The following is a 25,281-nucleotide window of genomic DNA, read 5'->3' as shown; positions in this document are numbered from 1 at the left end:
TGCTCTTGAACATGCCACATATAACTGGCCGTGGGAGAAGACAGGAGCAGGCAAATAGATACCCAGTTTACGTAATGTTTAGAAATTATGGTAAACCCACCTGATGAGGTTAGCGTACACCGCGATCGACGACACCAGCACAAATGCATGCTCAGGATTGTCCACTCAGTGGACGGCTTGCTGTCGCCTTCGACTGTCCAATCAGCGGACGGCTTGCTTCGCCTTCACCCAGCAGACGCCAATACGATGGCGTCGTAAGATGGCGTCGTATCTGCAGTTAATCGGATGCTTTTGGGCCCCAACGTCGGCTAATTCAGATTTTTCGAGTATGGCTGTACGTGATAAACAAAGAGCGCGGTTCATAGATCGTAAATCCATTAGTGCCGTGGGCATCGGGTCACTGGGTGCGGCATAAAAGGGATAACAAAGTCGAGTCCTTACGCTATTATTATGTAGATATATCATTCCTATGATGGTACCATCAGGTTCGTACAATATAATTCACTGTGCTCCAAGTGAGCGAAAAGAAGAAGATTCCCAATGTCTCTATTCCCCGGCTTCAAGCCAAAGTCGATCCGCTCCAGCGATCGATAGATCAATGTCCAATCGAGACCAGAATCCCGTTGGGTTGGCAGTTACAGTCCGGCTGCCAAAGCTGTGCAAAGGCGCCCTCCAGGCGACTGGGAAATCCAAAGGCACCCTCCAGGCGACTGGGAAATCCAAAGGCGCCCTCCAGGCGACTGGGAAATCACACCCTCGGGTATGGACGTTCCACAGCTCGCAGTCGGCAAACCTCAGATTTACCTTCAGGTATATCCGCGTTGCACACACACACACACCAGATACGTCTGAAAGCGGTGAAAACGGCTAACGTGAAGCAAAGAAAAACCTTGCGCGATGCGCAAAGGCTGAGCCGAAGCAAAGTGCTTCCAGAAATCTGGAATGTCCAACGAAAATGTCCAGCAGTTGTCAGAGAAAAGAACACTACTGGCTGAAATGGTGAAAGAGTGTGCATCTGGAGCTTTCGTCTGACTGCGAATGGACAATATCCAACCTGACAAACTAAACAAAGACTTTTTCAATTTGGAAAAGACAGGCAAGATCCCTCAACAAATTCACGATTTGCGCTCTTCTGCCGGTGCGCTTCTGTCTTCTCAAAGTGACATCAAGAATGAATTACGAAACTTTTATTCAAAGCTGTTTGCCTTGAGAACGGTGAACCAGGAAAACAGAAACAGGATGTTTGAACTGCTCCCATCTCTGTCTGAAGACCAGCAACAACAACTGGAGCCTGGCATCTCTCTTGGAGAACTTACTGCTGCTCTTAAAGGAATCCAAGATGGGAAAGCCCCTGGACTTGACGGCCTCCCAGTTGAATTTTACAAGGCCTTTTGGGACATTCTAGGCCCTACTCTACTTGACATCTTTCATGATAGCCTTGAACAAGGTGAATTGCCATTAAGTTAACGGAGGTCAGTTTTGTGTCTCCTTCCTAAAAAAGGGAACTTGCAAGACGTCACAAATTGGCGGCCTGTGTCACTCCTAAATACGGACTATAACATATTGTCGAAGGCGCTCGCGATACGTCTAAACTAAAGGAAGTCATCCCCCTTTTGGTTGATATTGATCAGTCTTATTGTGTTCCCAAAACATTCTATTTACAATAACATTTATTTGGTGAGAGACCAGATCAGTCTCGGTCGTACTACGTCTCATGGTTTTGGTTTGGTTCTTTTAGATCAAGAAAAAGCTTTTGACAGTGTTGACCATTCTTTTTTGTTTGCTGTACTAAGGAGAGCTGGTTTCGGACAAAATTTTGTTTCCTATGTTAAGTTGTTGTATGAAAATGCATCCTGTCTGTTGAAGGTAAACAACAGCTTATGTCACCCTTTTCCCTTTCAGCGAGGCATCCGTCAGGGCTGCCCGCTTTCAGGTATGCTCTACAGTCTCTCGGGCGAAACTTTACCAGCTTTGCTCCGCAACTCGGTGGAAGGAGTCTTCTTAACAAAAAACTACAAAATGGTCACTTCAGCTTATGCAGATGACATTTGTGTTGCTGTTTCCAGCCAAAATGATGTGGGTGAGGTCTCTCGATGTCTGTCTCAGTTTGAGCTCACTTCCACGGCAAAAGTAAATTGGAACAAAAGCGCTGCCTTATGGGTAGGGCCCAGTGTGCCTTCCTCAGCTCTGCCTGTTACCAAGAGGAATGCAGTGGAACAAAGAGGGGTTTAAATATTTAGGGTTATTTCTTGGAGTCCAAGCATATGAACAAAAAAATTGGGTGGGTTTCTAGGAAAGAATTAAGCAGAAACTAGCTAGGTGGAAACGGTTGCACCACCTTCTATCGCTTAAGGCAAGGGTGACAATAATAAATAACCTGGTGGTTCCATTTATTTGGCATAAAGGTATCCCCCTCCATCCGCTTTGCGGGGAAAAATGGCCTCTAAAGGTGGTTATTTTTTATTTTTTAACCACCTAGATACTTGGTCACAGGCATTCAGAGGGTTCTAACTCAGTTTTTCTGGGGAAGCCACCATTGGCTTGGACCAGATGTGGTGTACAGACCCCGAAATGCAGGTGGCCAAAGCTTGATACATGTCCCGAGTCGGATAATGGCTTTCCGCCTGTTGACGATAAAGCGTTTATTGTATGGTGAGTGTGTCCCATGGTGGCCTCTCACAAATGCTTGGCTGCAGGAAGCAGATGGGTTGAAGTATGACCGAGAGCTCTTCCTCATGGACCTGCAGCATGTCAACACGACTCTGCTCCCTGAGTTTCATCAGAGCCTTTTGAATGCCTGGCAAGTCCTTGGAATACAACGATTAGAGGTGTCCTACGATGCAAAAAAATATATGCATGAGCCATTGGTCCTGAATCCTTTATTCCCTGAAATTTCAACCTCCAGGTCATTTATGCATTGCTTCACCAGTAATGGAATAAACAGAGTGCGAGACCTGATGAAGCCTTCCCTAAATGGATGGTTATCCACCGGTTCTCTCACATCAAAAGTGGGGGTTCGGTCATCTAGAATGGTGGACAAAGTCTTGAGAGTTGTGATTAAAACTTTCAGGGAATTAAATATCGGGTGGACTGGGGTAGATGAAGTGGTGGACTCTCGTCGCTATTTCCCCGAGCTCCAAATCACCTCAAAAAAACAAGTGTGTGTCGTCTCAAATTCAGATGGTTGTGGTGTGTTTCATGTGATGGGAAAAAAGTTATTTATGGGATTTGCCAAGAGGTGCTTATACCGGGTTTCACAAAACCTTTAAAAAATCGGTGGGAGGAGATCATTCCGGCTAGTTCGTTCCTATCTCCAGTGTGGAAAGAGATGTATAGGTCTCCAACTTTAGGTCGAACCGGAGACTTAAATTGGAGATTAGTTCATCAGGCCCTGGTCACCCAATACTTACTTAATAAGTTTGATCCCCCTGTACAGAATGTTTGTCCTTTTTGTGAAGAGGCTGAAAATGTGACCCATGCTTTCGTGGAATGTAGGAGATTGGTACCCCTTTTTTGTTTCCTCCAACAGTTATTTTATAAATTTAAGTTTGTTTTTTCTGTTCCAATTTTTGTGTATGGCATTGAAAGGAGCACCAAGAGCAAGACAGCGGTCCCTTTCTTGAATTTTCTGTGCGGGATTGCTAAACTTGCAATTTATAAAACTAGGAAGATCAAATTGAGTGGCAGAGATGAAAATGTGCTCTTTTGCTTTAAAGGAATAGTGTCGGCCCAGATAAAATTAGAGCAGTTTTACCATTTCAGTTTCAGCAGTGTGAACGACGATTTTTTTTACAGATGAGGTGTTGAGTTTGTTTTTGTAAATTTTACTTATGCTCAATGTCCACATATATATGTATATACATCTTTTTTGCTTGTACAACTTCCTTTTCTTGTAAAAAAATTGTGGTGTTTTCCGTGTGTGTTTTGATACTTTTATAATAAAAGCACACAAAAGTCAAGTCCCTCTCCCTCTCCCTCTCCCTCTCCCTCTCCCTCTCTCTTTATTGCGCTCTCTCTTTCTAAGGCACCTTTACTTTTTCATGTGACCTTTAACTGTTCGAGTGCTGAATTTTTCCAGTATGCAATACCAAAATATGGTATTTTTAGGCAATCTGAATAAGATGTCTTTCGTTTATAAGGCTACCATAGAAGGAACCATCGGAACAAACACTTAAATAGTAACAAACTACACAGATTGTTGAACAATGATGTGGGACACTATCAGGGCCAACAGCACTCAAACAGTTAATTGAGATCAAACGTGATAGTGGGTTGACATCTAACATGGGTGAGGCATCCATTGATGCACACCATGTCAAATTTTACTTTCTGGTTTGAGCTGTTGTTTTCATCAAGTTTAGTTGGAGTAGAAAGTGGACGTAACCAGGCTTTGCATTTTGAGATGCTTTCTAGTTCCTCATTGTAACCCTACTGCATACACAATCCCAACCAATCCACTTTTTTCCAAAAAAAAATCATTCCTCATGATATTCACTGATTAGAGAGTGAAAATTTTACACTCTATTAATTTAATTGACAAAGTTGGGTCAGCTGTATTCGTAATTTATTCTCGCATCATTTGCCTTAATCTGAGCTTTACCTCAATGTAATATTTCCTCAGTTGATGTTTGCATTGCTTCCCTTGTCTGTGCCTTGTGACATCCACCTCCATCCCTCTATGTTCAGGTGCTGGAAGGCAGAGCTAGAAAGAGCATCAAAGAAGCAGGAAAGGCCAAGCCTATCACGAGCAATTATCCATTGTTTTTGGAAGATGTACATCATTCTTGGCTTTTTTGCATTCTTGGAGGTATGTACCATTTGCTGTTGTAACTAGCGATCAATTGTGTTAAAATCTTTATTGCATCAGCATGTCTTACAATTTATATCAAAAGCCTCAAGTCATATATTGGCAATCAAAATTTAACCAGACTCGGTGGTGTAATGGTTAGAGCGTCTACTTTGAGTTTGAGAGGTCTGCGGTTTGATTTCAACCCTTGGCCTGTCATACCAAAGACTTCAAAAACTTCTTTTCTTGAGGCTCAGCATTTAGAAGATAGAGTATGTAATGGATAATCCCCATAGATTGGCCGGCATCCATAGGGAGAAGGAAATTTCTCCTTAATTGCCCTGCTCAGTGCACAGATAAAAGTGACGTCACAAAGATGGCATTGCAGGTACCCAGGGTACCCTGGGAAGTTGCATCCCTTACCCCATAATCACTGGATGTGTTTGTCTAAAGTCGAGCTTGGTGTGTGTGTGTGTGTGTGTGTGTGTGTGTGTGTGTGTGTTTACATACAGTATATATATATATATATACTAGCAAAAGTACCCGGCGTTGCTGGGTAAAAATGTGTATGAAGAGAGGGGTGGAGAGGAGAGGAGGAAGGGGGAGAGAAAGGGAAGGGGAGGGGGAGGAGAGAGAGGGAAGGGGGAGGGGGCAAGGCAGGGGGAGGTAGGGGAGGGTTAGTATATCGCACAAAAATGTTAGTCAATAAAAACATGGGTACGTAAAAACAAAAAGGGAGCTCTGTCTAATGTAACGCCATGGCTTGCAAATGCAGCCTGAATAGCATTCACCAAGTGGTGGTTAATCATATTCAAAAAGGGTGTTATAACACACCCAAACTTCCCCGTCCTTGTAACTAATTAATTAAGTACACAGGTATTTCTGACTTCAATTGTAGAACCCTCGCCAAGCGGCTTAAGCACTCCAGCAAGCACTCCAACGAAATGGGTGATAATGAACGACTGGCTTCGCAAGTGATAGCAAGCTGATTGCTTCTGGTTGACATGGCTGAGGAATTTTTTTTTAAAGATCGTAGGTATAGTGGAGTGACACCCCATTCCTGGAAGTATGAATTAAGTTTAAAATTATTAAGTAAAAAAAAAAACAAAAAAACTAGCCCCAGAAGGAGAATGATAGCCTCGCTTAAATAAATGAATATATACACTCCAACGAATCAGCATTCTCTTGACCTGTTCCATCTGAGATAATTGACTAATGCATCCAACCCCAGGGCTAAGTCAACACTCTGCTCCTGGGCCTTTCACAGAGGTGACAAAGGTAATTTCCCAGATGGCCGATTGCTGTCTTGGTCCCATATTTACTCCCTTGCTCAGACTGCATGCTTTGAGAACACATATAGTCTTTAAATCCAAGAATACAATTTAACTGTTGGCAATAACCTGCCTACCCTTGTCTATACCTGTCCTTTATAATTCCACACTAGCAAATGAATTGAGATCCTTCACTGAAATGGAGTTGGATATGTTACGTGGTCCCCTCGGTGACTACCTGGTCTCGGTGACCCCCGGACCGTGAGAGGAACTTCGCCAGAAAGTAGTATTATATATGCGCTTTCGCAACGCAATCCCTATGAATTCCACCCAAGAGAAAACTGATGTTCAATGATATATTTCAAGGGTAATGATACCATACAATTTCAATGATACAATCAAGGATATATTCCCCGAGCATTCCACCATCCACAATTCACACTCAACAATCAATCAATCCCCTAGATGATTAAGATGGCCATCTTACATACGTGTGTCCCCTTTTGTACTCACGACCCCCTTTGGTCTCTGTCCCTCACAATGTCTCTGGGCCCCTCCTGACCAAGATGATGGTCGGCTTCGCCGCTCTCGGGCGGTTGAACGAACCCCGGGTGGACGTTTTCCCACCGGGCTTGTATCGTACCGGGAACCAAGGTTGCAGCCCCCTCTTGGCCACGCGAAGCGGGTACCGTACAGCAGGCAAAAGCCACACGCCGTTTGCAACACGGGTTAGGCCCCAACGTGCGACCCGTACGCGTCTTTGTAGACGGTGCCACGAACGGTGCCAGACGCTGGGTCGGTGCACGGCGACACGGTAGCTTGACGTGTCCACCGGGCAGGTATCCGTCCCGGTAACTCCTCTCGCCAGACGGCTCGGGAACGCCGCTTTTCCACACGGCTCAATATCGGTCCCACCTCTCGTCGGAGCGGGGCGAGGAAGAAGAATCCTCGTCGCTTCCCTCCCTCGTGTCTTTCTTCTTCCGTTTCCGGTCTCTTTTTCCAGAAGGGCTCCTGACCCTCCAACCACAACAACCCTTAATCGACTACACATTGATAAGCACAGACCTGAATAGTAATTCACATACATTCCCATAAATATGTAACACTCCCCCCCTTCAAGAAAGAAAGTTTGAACCCAGCGAAAACTTTCTTTGCCGGCCAACTTGGATAAACAAACCAGATAACTCAACCCCCCCCCCCCCCCCCACATTATCAGTTCCCCCCGGGCACAGTTATCACTTAAAAATAAAGCAACAAAATTTCACCACAACCCCCCCAGATTAACTCACTCTGGACAAAGCGTCCGCCACGACATTGTCCCGGCCCCGTACATGTTCAATTTCCAAGTTGAACCCCTGCAAAGCCAAACTCCATCTCATCAACCTCTGATTTTTATTTTTCATTCTTCGAATGAAGGTTAAGGGGTTGTGATCCGTAAAGACCTTTATGGGAAAGGACGTGATTCCTAAATACACCTCATAATGTTGAAGCCCTAGCAGGAGAGCCAGGGTCTCTTTCTCCACGGTGGCATAATTTGCCTGATGTTTATTGAACTTTTTGGAGTAGTAGCACACGGGGTGGTCCACCCCATCCTCATCTTCCTGTAACAAGACCGCTCCAGCCCCCACATCGCTTGCATCTACGGCCAACTTGAAAGGTGCTTGAAAGTCCGGAGCGGTTAGGACCGGAGAGCTCATTAGTATCGCTTTGACATGGGCAAAGGCCGCCTGACATTTGCCATCCCAAACGAATGGGGTCTCCTTTCTCAACAAACTCGTTAAAGGGGCTACCACATCCGAAAAATTCTTACAGAACCGCCGGTACCACCCCGCCATACCTAAGAATCTCATCAGCTCTTTCTTCCCCTTTGGGACTTGGAAGCGATCGATAGCTTCTACCTTGGCGGTCACCGGTTGTACCTGACCCTGCCCTACTACATGGCCGAGGAACACTACCTGTGCTCTTACAAACTCACTCTTGGCTAAGTTGATGGTCAGACCTGCCTCGGACATCGTCTGAAAAAATGCATGGATTTGCTTAATGTGGTCTTCCATGGTCATGGTGTGGATGATTACATCATCCAGATATGCCTCCACCCCCTCCAGGTCTGCAATGAGCCTATTAATCAGTCGTTGAAATGTAGCCGGCCCGTTCTTCAACCCAAAAGGGAGGACCTTGTACTGATATAACCCATTCGGAGTGACCAAAGCTGAGATTTCTTTGGCTCTATCGGTAAGAGGGATCTGCCAATACCCTTTCAGCAAGTCAAATTTGGTAACAAATTTAGCTGGGCCTATTCGATCAATACAGTCGTCAATCCTCGGGAGCGGATAGGAGTCGGTCTTGGTCACTGCATTCACCCGTTTTAAATCTGTACAACACCGGAAGCTGCCATCGGGTTTCGGAACCAACACACATGGGGAGCTCCATTCACTGTTGCTTGGTTCGATGATGTCATTGTCCAACATATATTGCATCTCCTTCCGAAGATACTCCATCTTCACCGGGTTCATCCGATAGGGGTGTTGTTTCACTGGAGTGGCCTCCCCCACCTCGATATCATGATATACTAAGTCCGTACGACCAGGTACATCTGTGAACAAATGTTTAAATTCGAACATTAGGCTGGACAGTTGTCCTTGCTGTTCCCTTGTTAAATGACCTAACTTCTCATCCAAATGACTCAACACTTCGGTGTTCGTCAATTTGGGGCAGGCCTGGTCATCCAAGTTATCAAACTTCACACCGGCGTTTCCGTCCATTTTCACCGGTACGACAGGTGAGACCGGAACTACGTCTTCCACCGGTTCCCTCTCATGATATTTCTTCAGTCGGTTGACATGACACAACTGTCGCTTTTTCCGTCGGTCGGGAGTGGTCACCACGTAGTCTGTCTCATTCACCCTCTCCTCCACTGCATAAGGACCGAAATATCTAGCCTGGAGGGGCTGACCTGGAACGGGCAGCAATACTAACACCCGGTCCTGAGGACTGAAATTCCTTATCTGCGAGGTCTTGTCATGTCTCTCCTTCATTTTCCCCTGGGCCATTCTCAAGTTCCGTCGTGCCACATCACACGCCTTTGCCAATCGGTGTTTCACTGTGGACACATACTCCACCATCGGTGTCCGGGACTCCTGTAGTAACCACTGTTCTTTCACCAATTTCAACGGTCCCCGCACTGCGTGTCCAAACACCAGTTCAAACGGACTGAATCCCAAGGAATCCTGCACGGACTCCCTCGCCGCAAACAACAATAGGGGTATCCCTTCATCCCAATCCTTGGCACATTCAAAACAATACGTTCGGATCATATTCTTTAAAGTCTGGTGAAACCTTTCCAGGGCCCCTTGGCTCTCGGGATGGTATGCGCTGGATCTTACTTGTTCCACCCCCAACAGGTGTACCACTTGTTGGAAATGTGTGGACATGAAATTGGAACCCTGATCAGATTGGATGACCTTAGGTAGACCAACCAAAGTTAAAAATTTAATCAAGGCCTTTGCAATAACTGCCGCCGTTATTTTCCTCAGAGGCACTGCCTCGGGGAACCTGGTGGATGCGCACATGATGGTCAGTAAGTATTGATGTCCAGCTTTGGTTTTGGGTAAAGGGCCCACACAGTCCACAATGACTCGGCTGAATGGCTCTTCAAAAGCTGGAATTGGCTTTAACGGGGCGGGTGGGATTTTTTGATTCGGCTTTCCCACCAGCTGACAAGAATGGCAGGACTTGCAGAACTCCGCCACATCCCGTCGCAATCCCGGCCAGAAAAAATGTACCAATATCCTGTCACAGGTCTTGTTCACTCCCAGGTGCCCGGCCCAAGGGGTCTCATGTGCCAAACTCAATATCTCCTTCCGGTACAGCGGTGGCACCACAATCTGATAGTGAACTTTCCACTCATCGTCTGCGGGCACTTCCGGTGGCCTCCATTTCCTCATTAGGGTTTCCCCCTTCATGAAATACCCCACAGGTATCTTCGTAGCCTCTTCTTCCGTAACGGCTTTCTCAATTAACCTCTGGATCTCCGAGTCTTCGTGTTGCTCTTCCACTAGTTTCCTTCGGACCAGCGCGGTTTGCTCCACTTCGTTCCCCGCGGTCTCCGACGAACACTCCACGTCCCCTTTTGTTCCAGACGCTACCATTTCTCGAAATTCCTGGGAATCCCTCCCCTGGTTATTTCCCTTTTCCGAGTTGTCTTCCCGTACCTCTAAGGGTTCCAACTCCCCCTCTCTTTCTTCCTCCTTCTCTTCCGCGTGCTTTCTACCCATAGCCCGAGTCACTGCACAGGATGGAAAGATACCCGGAATCTCCATCTCTAACCGAGTGGTGTTATTTTTCTTACTGGGCTTGTCCACCATTATTGGATTACCCGAAACTCGCCCCCCGGCCAAATCATTCCCGATAATAAAAGAGATTCCCTCCACAGGAAGGGTGGCTTGTAAGCCTACGGTGACCGGCCCTGATACCAACTCAGAACTCAACTGGATGACATGAAGCGGAGCTTTAACATAGCCCCCGACCCCCTGTAAAAGCACACTAACCCCAGTTGCCGTCTTCTCCGACAATGGCAAAATGCCCTCCAGCATCAACGATTGGTGGGCTCCTGTGTCCCTCAATACCCTAACTGGCTTCTGGTTACTCGGGTCGCCATCCAGCGACACGAACCCCTCTGAAATGAAATGTTTGTAGCCCTCCTGAACAAGGTTCTCCCGGGACGCCGTACCTTTGACAGGGGAATCTTCCCCCAGCTCTGCTCTCCAAGAATGATTTCTCACACTTGCCAGTGCATTCGGAGTCGCACTAGACTGATTCCGTTCCGGGTTCTCCCTTTTCCGGAGGTAACATTGGGACATCAAGTGTCCAGTTTTATGGCAAAAAGCACAAGTAGGCCCGGGGGAGAACCTCGGGGTCGGCCTTGAGCCCCCCGAAAAATAAGTTTGTCTTGGGCCCGTAGCCCTCTGATTTCTAACAGTTGGGGTATCATAGTTGTCCCCATAATCCTCTCGAGGCCGCCGCCATGTAAGGTCGTTCTCCACACCGGGTGTTCCATAACTCCCCTGCTGAAGTCTAGGCGAGGAGTTAGGTTTGTGGACCCCTATTCGGTGGGTTAAGGCATACTCATCTGCCATGGTGGCTGCGTCCCACAACTTTGGTACTTTCTTTTCCTGCAGGTACACTTTGATGTCCTCGTGGACACACTGCTGAAATTCCTCCACCAGGATCAAGTCACGCAATCTTTCGAAGTCTTTCCCGACTCCTTTTGACTCACACCACCGATCAAACATGTTTTCTTTCACTCTGGCAAACTCCACATGGGTCTCACTCTCCCTCTTCCTGGCATTCCTGAATTTTTGCCTGTAAGCTTCCGGAACCAACTCATAGGCTTTGAGGATGTGCTTCTTCAGTACCTCATAATCTGCACATTGGTCGATTGGTAGCGCCGAATAAATCTCTTGAGCTTTTCCCACCAGCACACTTTGCACGAGTATGGTCCAGGCCTCCTCCGGCCAGTTTAATTGTCGAGCCACTTTCTCAAAGTGTGAAAAAAATTTCGCGACTTCCTTTTCACTGAACGGTGGAACCAGCCTCACATGTCTGCCCACATCCCAGGTTTTCTGGTTAGGTGTCGACCCCGTCAGCAAGGGTGGTGCCTCTCCCCGTTCTCTCATTAACTCCAGCTCCTTGAATTTAATTTCTTGCTGAAGCTCCATGTCACGTTCCTTTAATTCCCTTTCCGCTTTTCTCTCCTCTGCTTCGAGGTCCCTTGCAGCTCTCCTCTCCTCTGCTTTTCTCCCTTCTAACCTTTCCTGGAGTTCTCGTTCCACTCTCCTTTCCTCTGCTTGTTTCTCTTCTCTCCTCTCTTCTGCTTTCCTTTCCTCTTCTGATCTTTCCTTTTCTGCTTTCCTTTCTTCTTCTTTTAACCTTTCCTGGAGTTCTCGTTCCACTCTCCTTTCCTCTGCTTGTTTCTCTTCTCTTCTCTCTTCTGCTTTCCTTTCTTCTTCTTTTAACCTTTCCTGGAGTTCTCGTAATTGCAACTCCAGTTTCCGGAGCTCAACGTCTTCCGGTTCTTCGGGTAGCCACTCCCAGGCTAACTCGTCCCATGTTCCTAATCCCACCATAGATTGTATCACCGTGGCCTGCAACTCTGCCTTCCTCAAATTAGTTCGGACCTCCAAGTTAAAATGTTTGGCCAATTTCAAGAGGTCCGACTTTAGTAACGCTCGGAACTGTGCCTCACTCGGGGTTACCGCAAAGTTCTGTGCCACAAACGCCATGGTGCCTATCGTTAACACCTGTTAACCTTCACCCAATACTTTACCCCCAATTTCCCCAAAAATTTACCAATTAATACTTAATTAATAAATTTTAATTAATAAAAATATTATTTTATTATTTTATACAATTTTAGATCCCGGACATAGACCCAATTGCGAATCCGCAAATCGTAATTTGGACGAGCCCCCAATTCTGTTACGTGGTCCCCTCGGTGACTACCTGGTCTCGGTGACCCCCGGACCGTGAGAGGAACTTCGCCAGAAAGTAGTATTATATATGCGCTTTCGCAACGCAATCCCTATGAATTCCACCCAAGAGAAAACTGATGTTCAATGATATATTTCAAGGGTAATGATACCATACAATTTCAATGATACAATCAAGGATATATTCCCCGAGCAATCCACCATCCACAATTCACACTCAACAATCAATCAATCCCCTAGATGATTAAGATGGCCATCTTACATACGTGTGTCCCCCTTTGGTCTCTGTCCCTCACAATGTCTCTGGGCCCCTCCTGACCAAGATGATGGTCGGCTTCGCCGCTCTCGGGCGGTTGAACGAACCCCGGGTGGACGTTTTCCCACCGGGCTTGTATCGTACCGGGAACCAAGGTTGCAGCCCCCTCTTGGCCACGCGAAGCGGGTACCGTACAGCAGGCAAAAGCCACACGCCGTTTGCAACGCGGGTTAGGCCCCAACGTGCGACCCGTACGCGTCTTTGTAGACGGTGCCGCGAACGGTGCCAGACGCTGGGTCGGTGCACGGCCACACGGTAGCTTGACGTGTCCACCGGGCAGGTATCCGTCCCGGTAACTCCTCTCGCCAGACGGCTCGGGAACGCCGCTTTTCCACACGGCTCAATATCGGTCCCACCTCTCGTCGGAGCGGGGCGAGGAAGAAGAATCCTCGTCGCTTCCCTCCCTCGTGTCTTTCTTCTTCCGTTTCCGGTCTCTTTTTCCAGAAGGGCTCCTGACCCTCCAACCACAACAACCCTTAATCGACTACACATTGATAAGCACAGACCTGAATAGTAATTCACATACATTCCCATAAATATGTAACAGATACTACAAGTCCTGGTAGGACTCTATACCACCTTCTGAAACACGAATTTTGGAGATAACAACCAACGACACACACACTCACATTCGGTTCTACCAAAGCAGTCTCTTGGCAAGGGTTACTATCATGGATCTGTCGTCGCTCTGACACAGGATGCTTCCTTGAATCCAACCCGTACTGGACAGTTCTCAGTGGAGTGCACAAGCTCCAGGCTATCTTACCAACCCCGTGTGAATGAATATATGATTTGATATTATTGAATAGGAAATGTGTTTTCATTCTACTCCACTATTAATTCACAATATAATCAGAATACAAACTTTATTGCGAATCGTGTTTTATAAAAACTCAATAAACATGTTATACACAGTTTTTGATAGCTTTCCTTGGTTTGAACTTAAGTTTATTGCTGAAATTAATTGCACCGAGCACTCTCAACTCCGCCATCTTCTTGAACTGGGGAAATGGGGTCCAACATTACCCCATGGAAAAAAAAAATTGTATCATAATTGGATATGAATATTTATTTGTAAACATTGCAAAACATATTCACTAGATAAGCAAAAAAAAAACACAATTGTGTATATATATATATGTATATATATATATACACACAAATATATATATATATTGTTGCGGACCGCGGATTAGGATGTTATTTACCGAGCGGTGGTATTACCGCGGCCGAACAGTTGCTCCCCTTTTCTTCCCTTACACTCACCCGATTCACCCAGACGTTGGCCAAATCGCGCTATGCTAAATCAATGATGGAAAAGACACGACGACTGGGATAGATGAAACGACGCAAGGGGTACAGTTCTCAAGACCTCCGGAGGAGGGTATAATTACAGTGGTGGAGAAAAGGGGGTAGATTACAAGGCAGAGTGAGGTAAAGACACAGAAGAGATGGGCACTTAAATACCGTCTTATCTTAGCCCAGACAGACCACGGACAAACGGACAAGGTAGACTTACACAGGGATTGATGGCAGGAAGGGACAGGTAGGTCGATAGCACAAGGTGCACCTTGGCTCGGGGACAGGATAAAGCACGCTCCAAAAGATGCAGGGAGGTGTCACAGCGCTCGGAGGGGACGTCTTGCTTGCTCCAAGCTCAGCGCGCATCTCACGTCACCTCCCTCTCACTGCGCATGCTCAGCGGGGAGTGACACGCCCTCGGCTGGTTGGTTCTGCCCCACTGGGGCTGGTCCGCCGCTTCCATTGGGTGCGGGGGTTACCGGGCTCCGCCCTTGACGAGGAGCTGACAGGGAGCCCCTGTTTGGTAACCCCGTCGAGCACATGTTCGATGGCGGCTCGTTGGGAAGGCCTGGTGCCCTCCCATCACCCCTACCAACCAAGCCGGAGTGAGGACGCGCACTCCCTTTGCTCGTTGTTGTTGTTGTTGTTGTTGTTGTTGTTGTTGTTGCTGAACTGTGAGGTAGAGCTGCGGGGAGGTATTGGGAGGTCCTAAACTTCCTAACGGTGCCATACAATCACATTCTGGTGCAACGAAGGGTCAGAATTAATGGAAACGAATCCTTAACTGACATAGACTAAGAATAACTAGCAAGATGTCCTATAATTGTCTTACATGAGATGCGGTGAACCTGGGTGCGACATTTAATGGGGGAAATAGGGGGAGGTCGGGTCTACAGAGTGTTTACAGAAAATGGGACTAGGGAATGGGGGATTGGGGAGAGTTGGGAAGTATTGAGGAAATAGGGGAATATTTACAAGCGGATATGGATGGATGCAAATCCCATATCCGCAACTATATATATATATATATATATATATATATATATATATATATATATATATATATATATATATATACACATACATACAGACTTGGCATTTAATATGGAATTTTTTTTTTTCTTGACTTGAGTTTACTTTTTTAACTCAGTATATCAATCTGGTGAGTTTCTTTTACACTTTGGTGATTTATTTGTTGAAAGAACCATGTCACTGTCTGTCGCAGCAAGAAGTCAACAACAGGATTATATCACAGGTGGCGTGGCAAAATGTACGGACAGGTGCATTTGACGATTGGCTTCACAGTCGGGTATACAAGGGTTGTTGCGTTCTGTATTAGTGGAAAACAACTGCTGCACGTCTCCAAAAGTTATTGCCGCTTCCTCTGGAAATGGTCCGTCAACTCGACAATGCTGTTTGTCATGGAGTGGTGGCTTTACGAAATTACGGCATGAAAGAGCGTGCTATTGCTCGGCAGTATGGCATCACTCAAGGTCAGGTGTCAAAGATCCTGAAACGAAATGCTCAGAGGGGTGTCCCTACTCCAATACCGAGGCCAGGACGTCCCCGCAGAACCACAAGGAGGGATGATCGCCAGCTGCACCGGTTAGTCCGCAAAGGCCGTACCAAGTCAGCTAATCGGCTTAGGGCTGAGTGGCAGCAACTGACAAATGTGCCTGTATCCAGAAGGCTAGTCAACCAACGACTGGTTCAAGCAGGCTATCGTGCCAGGTGTCCCCTGAGAAAGCCACGCCTGACCAGACAACACCGCCAGCGCCGATTGCAGTGGGCCAGAGAGCACCGTCAATGGCAGCCAGGACACTGGAATCATGTGATCTTCAGTGACGAGTCTAGATTTCTGGTCTATCGTCAAGATGGCCGCGTCCGAGTGTGCAGATAAGTGCATGAAGCCTACAACAAAGATTGTATAGTGCCAAGAGTCCAAGCTGGAGGTGGTGGGGTGACCGTTTGGGCTGCTTTTCATGCAGGGAGCAAAACTGACCTGGTTGTTCTGAATGGAAACCTGAACCAGTTCAAGTACAGGGCCATTCTGGAAGAAACATTGCTTCCATTTGCTCGTGCAGCCTTTCGAGGAAACTTTGTCTTCCAAGATGACAATGCACGGCCTCATCGTGCTCGCATGATCCAACACTTTCTTGCTGACCGTGGTGTAGAGCATATGGAGTGGCCTGCCATGTCCCCGGATATGAATCCGATAGAGAACTTGTGGGCAGAATTAACGTGTCAAATCGACCACTTGGACCAGCAGCCGACCTCTGTGCATGAATTGCAGCAGGCTATTGTCACTGCATGGCAAGCGATTCCTGTCTAAACCTTGGCAAATCTCGTGAACAGCATGCCTCAACGTGTACGTGCTCTCCTGAATGCTCGTGGGGGTTACACGAAGTACTGAACTGTAATTTTACTGTCCGTAATCCCAGTCGTAATTTAACTTTTGTTTTTGTTAAAAAATGTTTTGGCTAATGTGCAAAATAAAGAGATACTTCTGGAAAACGTACAGAAGTTTAACACAGTACTGTCCATGAATTGAGTTCGATATCAGTTTACATCACTTTCAAGGATCAATTTATTTGTTTCGAAATGCCAAATGTGGTTTTTGTTTCTTTTAAAGGTCACATTAACAAAATCTAGAATACTTTCAACATAATTCCAATGAACTTTTGGTCCATAATCCATAAGCCAATTCCAAAAGGCATCTTGAAAAGTAAGTTCACCCCCACAAAAAAAAAATCCATGTTAAATGCCAAGTCTGTATTTTATATATATATATATATATATATATTATTTTGGTTTTAACTCAACTGGACTACCGTCCAGTTAAGTTCATCACATACTGAACCCGTCGTCGTCGTCATCGTCGCCGTCTGTCGTCTGTCGTCCGTTAACTTTTCGACGTTAACACTCCAGTGTCCACAAATATCCACCGATTCTAATCAAACTTGACATGCAGCATCCTTACCCCAAGGACCAGGTTGGTATTACATTACAGCCCGATCCGTTGAAAAATGGCGGACTTAGGCGACCATTTTGTTTTTGGTCATGAAAACGACGTTAACACTCGAGCGTCCACAAATATTAACAGATTTTGATCAAACTTAGAATGTTTAACCCTTACCACACAAGGTAGGTTGCTTTTGCATTCCAACCCGATCTGTCACAAAATGGCCGCCATAGGCCGCCATATTGTTTTCAGCTCCGAAACGACGTTAAGACTTTAACGTCCACAAATATTTATGGATTTTGATCAAACTTTGTGTGTGAGACTCTTACCACACAAGGTAGGTTGCTATATTAAGTCAAATCTTGTACAGACAACTGACCTACTTTAAAGTTGTCCAGTCAGTTCAGTTGAGTTCTGCTTCCCTGGAAACTCTAGTTTACAATATATACCAAAGAAACAAAAACAACATATCTTGGGGTTCAAACTGACCACAACATGACCCCATTTCCACCATTTGAAGGTTAACTTGCTGCTTATGCTTCATTTTATTTTTGCAAAAGTCTTATTCTTTCATCTGAATCTGATACTTGTTCTGCACCCCTTGCAGGAAACCTTGCGTGTCATCCAGCCACTGCTTTTGGGCGGGCTCATCGATTACTTCCAAGAAGTGTACACGTCGCAAGCTACTGCATACCTTTATGCGGCAGGTGTCTCGGGTTGTGCCTTTGCATTTGCCATCATTCACCACATCTACTTCTTCCAATCACAGAGAATTGGCATGAGGATTCGTGTGGCACTTTGTCACATTATTTACTCAAAGGTCTCTCACGCACTTTCTATTTTTCTTTAACCATATAAAGGTACCTTTGTATCTGATAAATGAAGATGATGAAAAAAAAGATCGAAGTTGCAGATATTTGCAAATTAAATGTATTGTTGCATGCATGGTAAGCACGTTTGGAAGGTACGTACAACTACATACAAACAGGACATCAATCATCCTTCCAGGAAAACTGAATGGTAATAGGCTGGATTGAACCGTTAGGCATGAGTAATCATGTGACCCAATTCGTGATCACTGCTAACTGATTGCGAGGTGGGAGATTAGCTATCAGCTCCTAGCCCCCATACTCAAAGCCAAAAGCGTGGTTAAGCAATTGGTTCATGTCTGTCAGTCCGTGTGTCTGTCCACAAACATCAGCTTTTGAGTGTTATATTTTTGTGAATGTTTCTGCACAAATTGAATGTTATATTTTGAGTACGAATCGGAACACGAACTATAATACAAACCTACCATTTAACAGTACTTTGTGTCTCGATTCATTCCAATCACGCATGCATGGAGAGGAGTGAGATGCTATTTTTTTACTCTTTCTCCCTGCCTGGCTATCCAACAAAAATAGAAAATCATTCCAAACAGGAAACTTACTGTATTAAGGACGTTATAAATGACGCATACTGTACAACAGGCACGATTAATTAATGGTAATGAAGGAACTGCGCTCCAACGCGAGTCGAAAGAATTGACGCGACCAAAGACGGAATTCGTCCGAGTTGCTTTATTGAAACAAAACAGCTCAGGTATTCTGACAAGCCCGTTTATCGGGCAGCAATATATATACACATTTATGTCGGGAAGTTTGCCCGGCAAAAGCTATACCGGGCATGCCCGGGTATCAAGGGCGAGCCTTGGAAAGGCGAGTCTGGACCTGCCCGGGCGTGTTTGGCTGCGGCCTGGCAAGTCGAGGCTGGGCGTGCCCGGGCGCTCTGGGCGAGCACTGGAAAGGCGATAGCGGGCATGCCCGGACGCTCTGGGCGAGCCCTGGAAAGGCGATAGCGGGCATGCCCGGACGCTCTGGGCGAGCCCTGGAAAGGCGAGAGCGGGCATGCCCGGGAAAGACGAGACCGGGCGTGCCCGGGAGGTTCGGGCGTGCCCGGGAACAGTGAGTCCGGGCATGCCCGGGAGAGGCGCGTCTGGCCGTGTTCTGGCCGGTGCAAGGCGATTATGTACATCCAGTGGTAACCGCTACAGTAACATGTTAGATAGGGTGGTGTAATAGACACTGCGTCAATGACGGTAAAGTGGCGGTAAATTCAGGAATTAGTTTTTTATACGACTTTTATAAACTCGAGTTTATTTAAATTGAATTATATACTTGAACACTGTAGAACACAAATCGCCTTCTTGTTATTTCCAAGAACCTCCAATTTTGCAGGACTTGGACATGTTAAATAATGTGGTCCATATGGTTGTGTATAAGACTGCTTCGATAGCTCTAAACTTCCAGAATTTTTTTGAACAATCTTTAAAATCATTACTTTATTTAAATTTAAGTATAAACTTCAACACTGCATGGGGTAATGTGTTCTATAAATGCTCTAGTTACCTCCGCCACTAAAGGAGGGTAGAGGTTATGTTTTCACCCCTGTCTGTCTGTCTGTCTGTTTGTTTGCGCTGCCTACGTGCAGAGTCCAGAATATCAGCTCCCAGCTCCTCAGGCCTTCCACTCCCCCAAACTCTGTCACCATAGGACAATGTGAACCAGCTCCACCTGCACTAGGTGTATCAGGTGTCACAGTGCTCGTACACTGCATTTGGACACCCTCTGGAGCAGTACCAACCTTATCTGATGGAATGCAAAGGGAAGGCATAAGCTGAAATACCCAAAACTGGGGATGGATGATTAAAGCAGAGTTTTCCTTCTCCTAGGTGGGTATTCATTCAAGACTGAGTGCAACCTGCCCGGGTTTCAATTCAGAGTTGTCTTTTTCCTAGGTGGGCTTCCTATCAGGGCTAACAAACCTCACCTTCCCAGAGTGATCTCTTTTTGAGGCACCAGAAATCCTCCTTTCACACCAATGCCTTTGGTTTTAAAACAGGGATCGGTACGAGTAACCAGGCAGTATGCGTTTGGTTAGGAGAGGCTGTTTGAGACGCTGATGAAATTGGACATTTTGGGATGAGGAGTGCTCAATTCCCCTCACTATCCTGGCAATCTTGACCGTTTGACCCCCTGATTAGCAGTAGAGGCTGATGACGCCAAAAATGGGAAGGCCTAAAATATTGACAGTGGATCCAACATTTCCTTTACAGATTTTACATGTCATATGAAGCTGTTCAAACTAATGGTGCAATTTATGTTAAACACTTCTGTTTGTTTACTATGCAATGCATCAACAAAGCAAAGAATTGATAACTATAATATACAATAAATATCATCCACCCACCTTCTCTTAACCACCACTCTCGGCCTTCCCCCAGCAATCAGATCGCATATCTGAGGTCATGGCATCATGCATCAGACCGCCCAACCTCTAGTGACTAACATGGAGATGAGTTGTTTTTTTCCCCCTCAGCTGATATTCCTCTCTGCTGCATTTGTGCAGTACCTTGCATGCTAACTAATTAATAATGTTTTTGCAAATTAATGTATAAATATATTTATTCTCAGTCGATGACCTTTTATTTGCATTTCTGAGGCAGCAGTACCTCCCTTTCCCCTCTGCCTGCCAACCACTACTCATGATTTTTTTTTTCATATATCGCTGCATTTTAATTAGCCGTGTTATTATGCTTAATCGCCCAAACTTTATACTTGGATTATCTTGTGTACTAACTCTAAATGAAGAGTTTGTATGCAAAAAAGGATAAATCATTTTTTTCCATTTTTGGTAAATCAACATTTTTTAATGTCCTTTCTTGGTATAACATGAATGAATGAATGAATGATCGTTTTAAGGCCGATGATCGTTTAAGTTTTGCTATAACATATCAATTCCAAAAAGGTTCGTCTTAAATTGATGCAAGTACAGTAACAGAAAGCCAGAATTTCACAAATCTAAATTTAATAAAATACAATTTTAAAACATTTACTTTTTATATTAGAATTTGACACCATTCAATTTGTTTTGTGTCAAAAGCAGATACATCCACAACCGGATTTTTTTTAAGAAGACCAGACAAATCCCTAATAAGCATTATATTGTAATACGGTCTCACAGAATCACCACAAATTTGACTATAATCGCTAATGAATGAATGAATGATCGTTTTAAGGCCATTTTCCCCGCTAGAGCGGGAGTTAGCCTTGCGGGCCCCATGACAATCATGGTTCCCTGTTTGAGGCAATGTTTTTATGGCCGGATGCCCTTCCTGACGCCAACCCTTAGTCGCCTCTTACGATGCGCAGGGATACGGTGTACCTATTCTAAATCGGGGTACACACCGTGATCATTCATCCCAGCATTGAAATTGCATTAATCTGAAAGTAGTGGACCCAGCTTTCATCCCCAGGCACTACGCACTGTAAGAAAGCGCTGCCTTATGTTTCGTAACGTCGCAGAAGTTCTTTGCATGCGATCACTCGCTGTTCTTACAGTTCGGGTGTGAGTTGTCTAGGCACCCACATTGCAGACACTTTGCGCAACTCCATCACGTTGTGAATGATTTGGTGTGCTGAACCATGGCTAATGTTCAATTTGGAGACCACTTCATCCAGCGTAATGCGACGGTTTTCTCTTAGCACGCACTCAATTCCTGCAACCATTTGTGGTGTGTCGGCTGTGTGAGGCCGGCCCGACCGAGCAGCGTCTGCCACACTGGACACTCCACTTTTAAACTCCATGTCCCAGTCGTACACCTGCTGCAGTGATAAACATGTATCACCATATTGCATCTTCATTCTGCGATGGATTTCACTGGGAATCACACCCTCACTTCCCAAGAAACGGATGACAGAACGTTGCTCCTCTCTGGTGCATGCTTCTAAGGGAGCCGCCATCTTGGAACTGCTCCACTGACATCATACGCTCAATGTTGCCAGATCTAAAACAGGCAAAACATGACTCTTACCCATTGATATAACATATGTCATCTACAACTACATACATAACATTCTCGAATTTATATTGCCATTTTAAGGTTACTGATTGACTGGCCCTCGTTCATTGTACGCACATGAAATATCTGGATTTTTACCTTCACCACTATGCCGAGCTCTCTTCGCTGCAGCTCAAGCAGAATTGCCCGAACGCCGCTTCTGTTTACATCCCGACTTTGAGAGCAACACATGCTCTTCAATATCGTCAATACTGTACATTATTTCAAGAGAATTTTGCTTGTTTTGGAGGTTTTGGCATTTTTAGCGAGGCCAGGTGATCATTGCATCACGTGATTATGATGCTGCACACTGATTGATTAAATGGATATAATCGGGTTTTGCTAAAAGTCACCCATGGTGTTTTTGGGTTTCTGAAATGAAGCGTTGAATAGCAGTACATAATTATATGGGTTAGAGTTTTGCAGAACATCGATTTTAAAATTACAAAGATGGCACTGTGAGCTGCATCATAGTCACGTGATGCATGCTTAGTTTAGTTTTGGCAGGGTTGGCGGTTATCGATTTTTGTTTATGAACTCTTCTAATATTCCATGTAGTTGGAAAAATTCATTTTTTTATTGTTTTTCCCCGTTGTCATGTCATCCGTTGTCATGATGACATGAGATGGCGGTGCACGGCTTACTCTCGAAGCCATGTCGGGAAGAGTGGGATTGAACAGCCTCAGGAAGGTGGTTCTACAGTTGGGAGAACTGAGTAACAAAAGAGTGAGCCTGGATGTGGAACTTTAATGAAGAGGAAGGGGTTTGTCAAAAGTTTTTGGGGGAGAGTGTGAAGATGGTAAAGGAAGGTAAGAGATAAGTGGAGGAAAAAGCAAGCCAGTAACCTTTTGTTTGATCCGGTGCAATGCCATGCAAAAAGTGTCACTTTGTTTATTTTTCTGTCAATAAACATCAAATTCGGTCCGCATTCAACTGAGTCCCTGCTAGGGAAAAAAGTATATTCGGTATTGATATTGATAGCACAGTAAAGTTAGAACAAACACTGAGAAGTTTAAATATTTACTCTGGTTTGTCGACACTTCGAATGACATGATGGAAAATAAATGAAACTCGTTGGTCAATAGGTTTTGATATTTGTGATGTAAAAAAGGGATTTGATTTGGGGAAGTAGTGAGGTTTTTTGGTTTTAAGGGAATTAAACAGTACTTGGAGAAGAGAGATTCAATGTATCAAGATAGTTGGTGTTATCCATGAAAAATGTATTTGTTAAACATTTATATTAATTTGAATAAGGAAGAAGCTGATTCAATTACTGCAAAAAAAAAATGTACAGTACAAATAAAATCTTTTGAAAAGATATCCAAAATGAATACTTTCAGAAACAGGGCTGCATTTTGCATTTCACAACTGGTTTCCCAACTTTCTTTTCACAATTCTACTTGCTGTGGCCTAGTTCCCCTATTTATTCTCAATGGTTACTGTTTATTTTGCACTACAACTTGGTGCTGGCTCAATGGTTAAGGTACCTGGGTTAAGATATTAGGGTCTTGAGTTTGAGCACCTGTCGGACCGTTGAAATATTGCTAGGTGGATTGACTCAGCCTGTCATCCTTCCGATTACATACGTCGACATCTGATGTGTTGATCTTTTTCAAGCATATAAGAGTTGAAACTACTACTAATACTACTTCTGTAATGGTACAAGTTATTCCCACATTCTTGTCGGGTCAGCTGAGGAAAGCTTTTCGTCCATGTTTTTCATGTTTTTATAAAATTTAAAAGAGAATGAAATATTTTTGAGTAACCTTTATAACCCTACTTTAAAAAACAAAAACTGATTTGTCCATTTAAAAAGTCGTTCAGGATTACTCTTTGAGATATTGTTTATGCATTAATTAGTGAATAAGCTGATCACAAATCTTGGTCGGCTCTCTCTATCCCTACCTCTCTCTAGGCACTTCGTCTTAGCAGTACCGCCATGAAGTACACGACGACGGGTCAAGTGGTCAACCTGCTTTCCAATGACGTAAATCGGTTTGACCAGGTGGGAATGAAATGTAGTCAATAGTTTTACAATGGATATAACTTGCTGTTGTGTATGCTCTCTATTTGGTAACTGAAAAAGTCAAATAGGATCAATAAGGGAGTAAACTTAGGAGTATGTGAAAGGGTTATTTCGAGCGAAAGGGGATGGTGAAAGAATAGAGGTGAGTGAAGATAATAGAAGATGGAGAAGTAAGGAACGTACAGTGAAGCGAATAGAAGAATGGGATAGGACATCCATGAGGAAAGCCTGGATCTGGGTACATGATTCATTTTGTTTGGAATAATTTTGTTTGGCAGGATAAGATAGTTAAGGGAGATGCAAAAGGATAAAGAGGAATAAAATAAAATAAAAAGTATATATATATATTGTTGCGGATATGGGATTTACATCCATCCATATCCGCTTGTAAATATTCCCCTATTTCCTCAGTACTTCCCAACTATCCCCAATCCCCCATTCCCTAGTCCCATTTTCTGTAAACAACACTCTGTAGACCCGACCTCCCCCTATTTCCCCCATTAAATGTCGCATCCAGGTCCACCGCATCTCACGTAGACAACTATAGGACATCTTGCTAGTTATTCTTAGTCTATGTCAGTTAAGGACTCGTTTCCATTAATTCTGACTCTTCGTTGCACCAGAATGTGATTGTATGGCACCGTTAGGAAGTTTAGGACCTCCCAATACCTCCCCGCAGCTCTTCCTCACGGTTCAGCAACAACAACAACAACAGCAACAACAACGGCGGCGGCGCGGGGAGTGCGCGTCCTCACTCCGGCTTGGTTAGCCGCCATTGAGCATGTGCTCGACGGGGTTACCACGTAGGGGCTCGCTGTCAGCTCCTCGTCAAGGGCGGAGCCCGGTAACCCCCCGCACCCAATAGAAGCGGCGGACCGATCGCATCTGGGGCGGGGCCAACGAGCCGAGGGCGTGTCACTCCCCGCTGAGCATGCGCAGGAAGAGGGAGGTGACGTCAGATGCGCGCTGAACTTGAAGCGAGAAGGACGCCACCTCCGAGCGCTGTGACACCTCCCTGCATCTTTTGGACCGAGCTGTATCCTGTCCCTGAGCCAAGGTGCACCTTGTGCTATCGACTGCCTGTCCTTCCCTGCCATCAATCCCTGTGTAAGTCAGTCTTGTCCCGTTTGTCTGTGGTCTGTCGGGGATAAGATAAGACTGTGACTAAGTGCCCATCTTTTCTGTGTCTTTGCCTCATTACCTTGTAATCTACCCTTCTTTTCCACCACTAATTATATCCTCCTCCGGAGG

The 25,281-nt window shown here is 45.2% G+C and overlaps 1 protein-coding gene across 1 annotated transcript in view; it reads left to right on the top strand.

Moving 5' to 3' along the window:
- Positions 1 to 25,281, top strand: part of LOC137435349 (ATP-binding cassette sub-family C member 4-like) — an 87,048-nt gene that overhangs the window by 50,782 nt on the left and 10,985 nt on the right. The window contains exons 3-5 of the mRNA XM_068129050.2: positions 4,687 to 4,807; positions 17,733 to 17,945; positions 23,920 to 24,009. Of these exons, the coding sequence (XP_067985151.2) occupies positions 4,687 to 4,807; positions 17,733 to 17,945; positions 23,920 to 24,009 (424 nt within the window). The remainder of the gene's footprint in view (positions 1 to 4,686; positions 4,808 to 17,732; positions 17,946 to 23,919; positions 24,010 to 25,281) is intronic.

The sequence above is a fragment of the Myxine glutinosa genome, unplaced genomic scaffold, assembly GCF_964187855.1.
Source record: "Myxine glutinosa unplaced genomic scaffold, kmMyxGlut1.1 SCAFFOLD_770, whole genome shotgun sequence".
NCBI classification, from domain to species: Eukaryota; Metazoa; Chordata; class Myxini; order Myxiniformes; family Myxinidae; genus Myxine; species Myxine glutinosa.
This window is presented reverse-complemented; position numbering and strand designations above follow the sequence as displayed.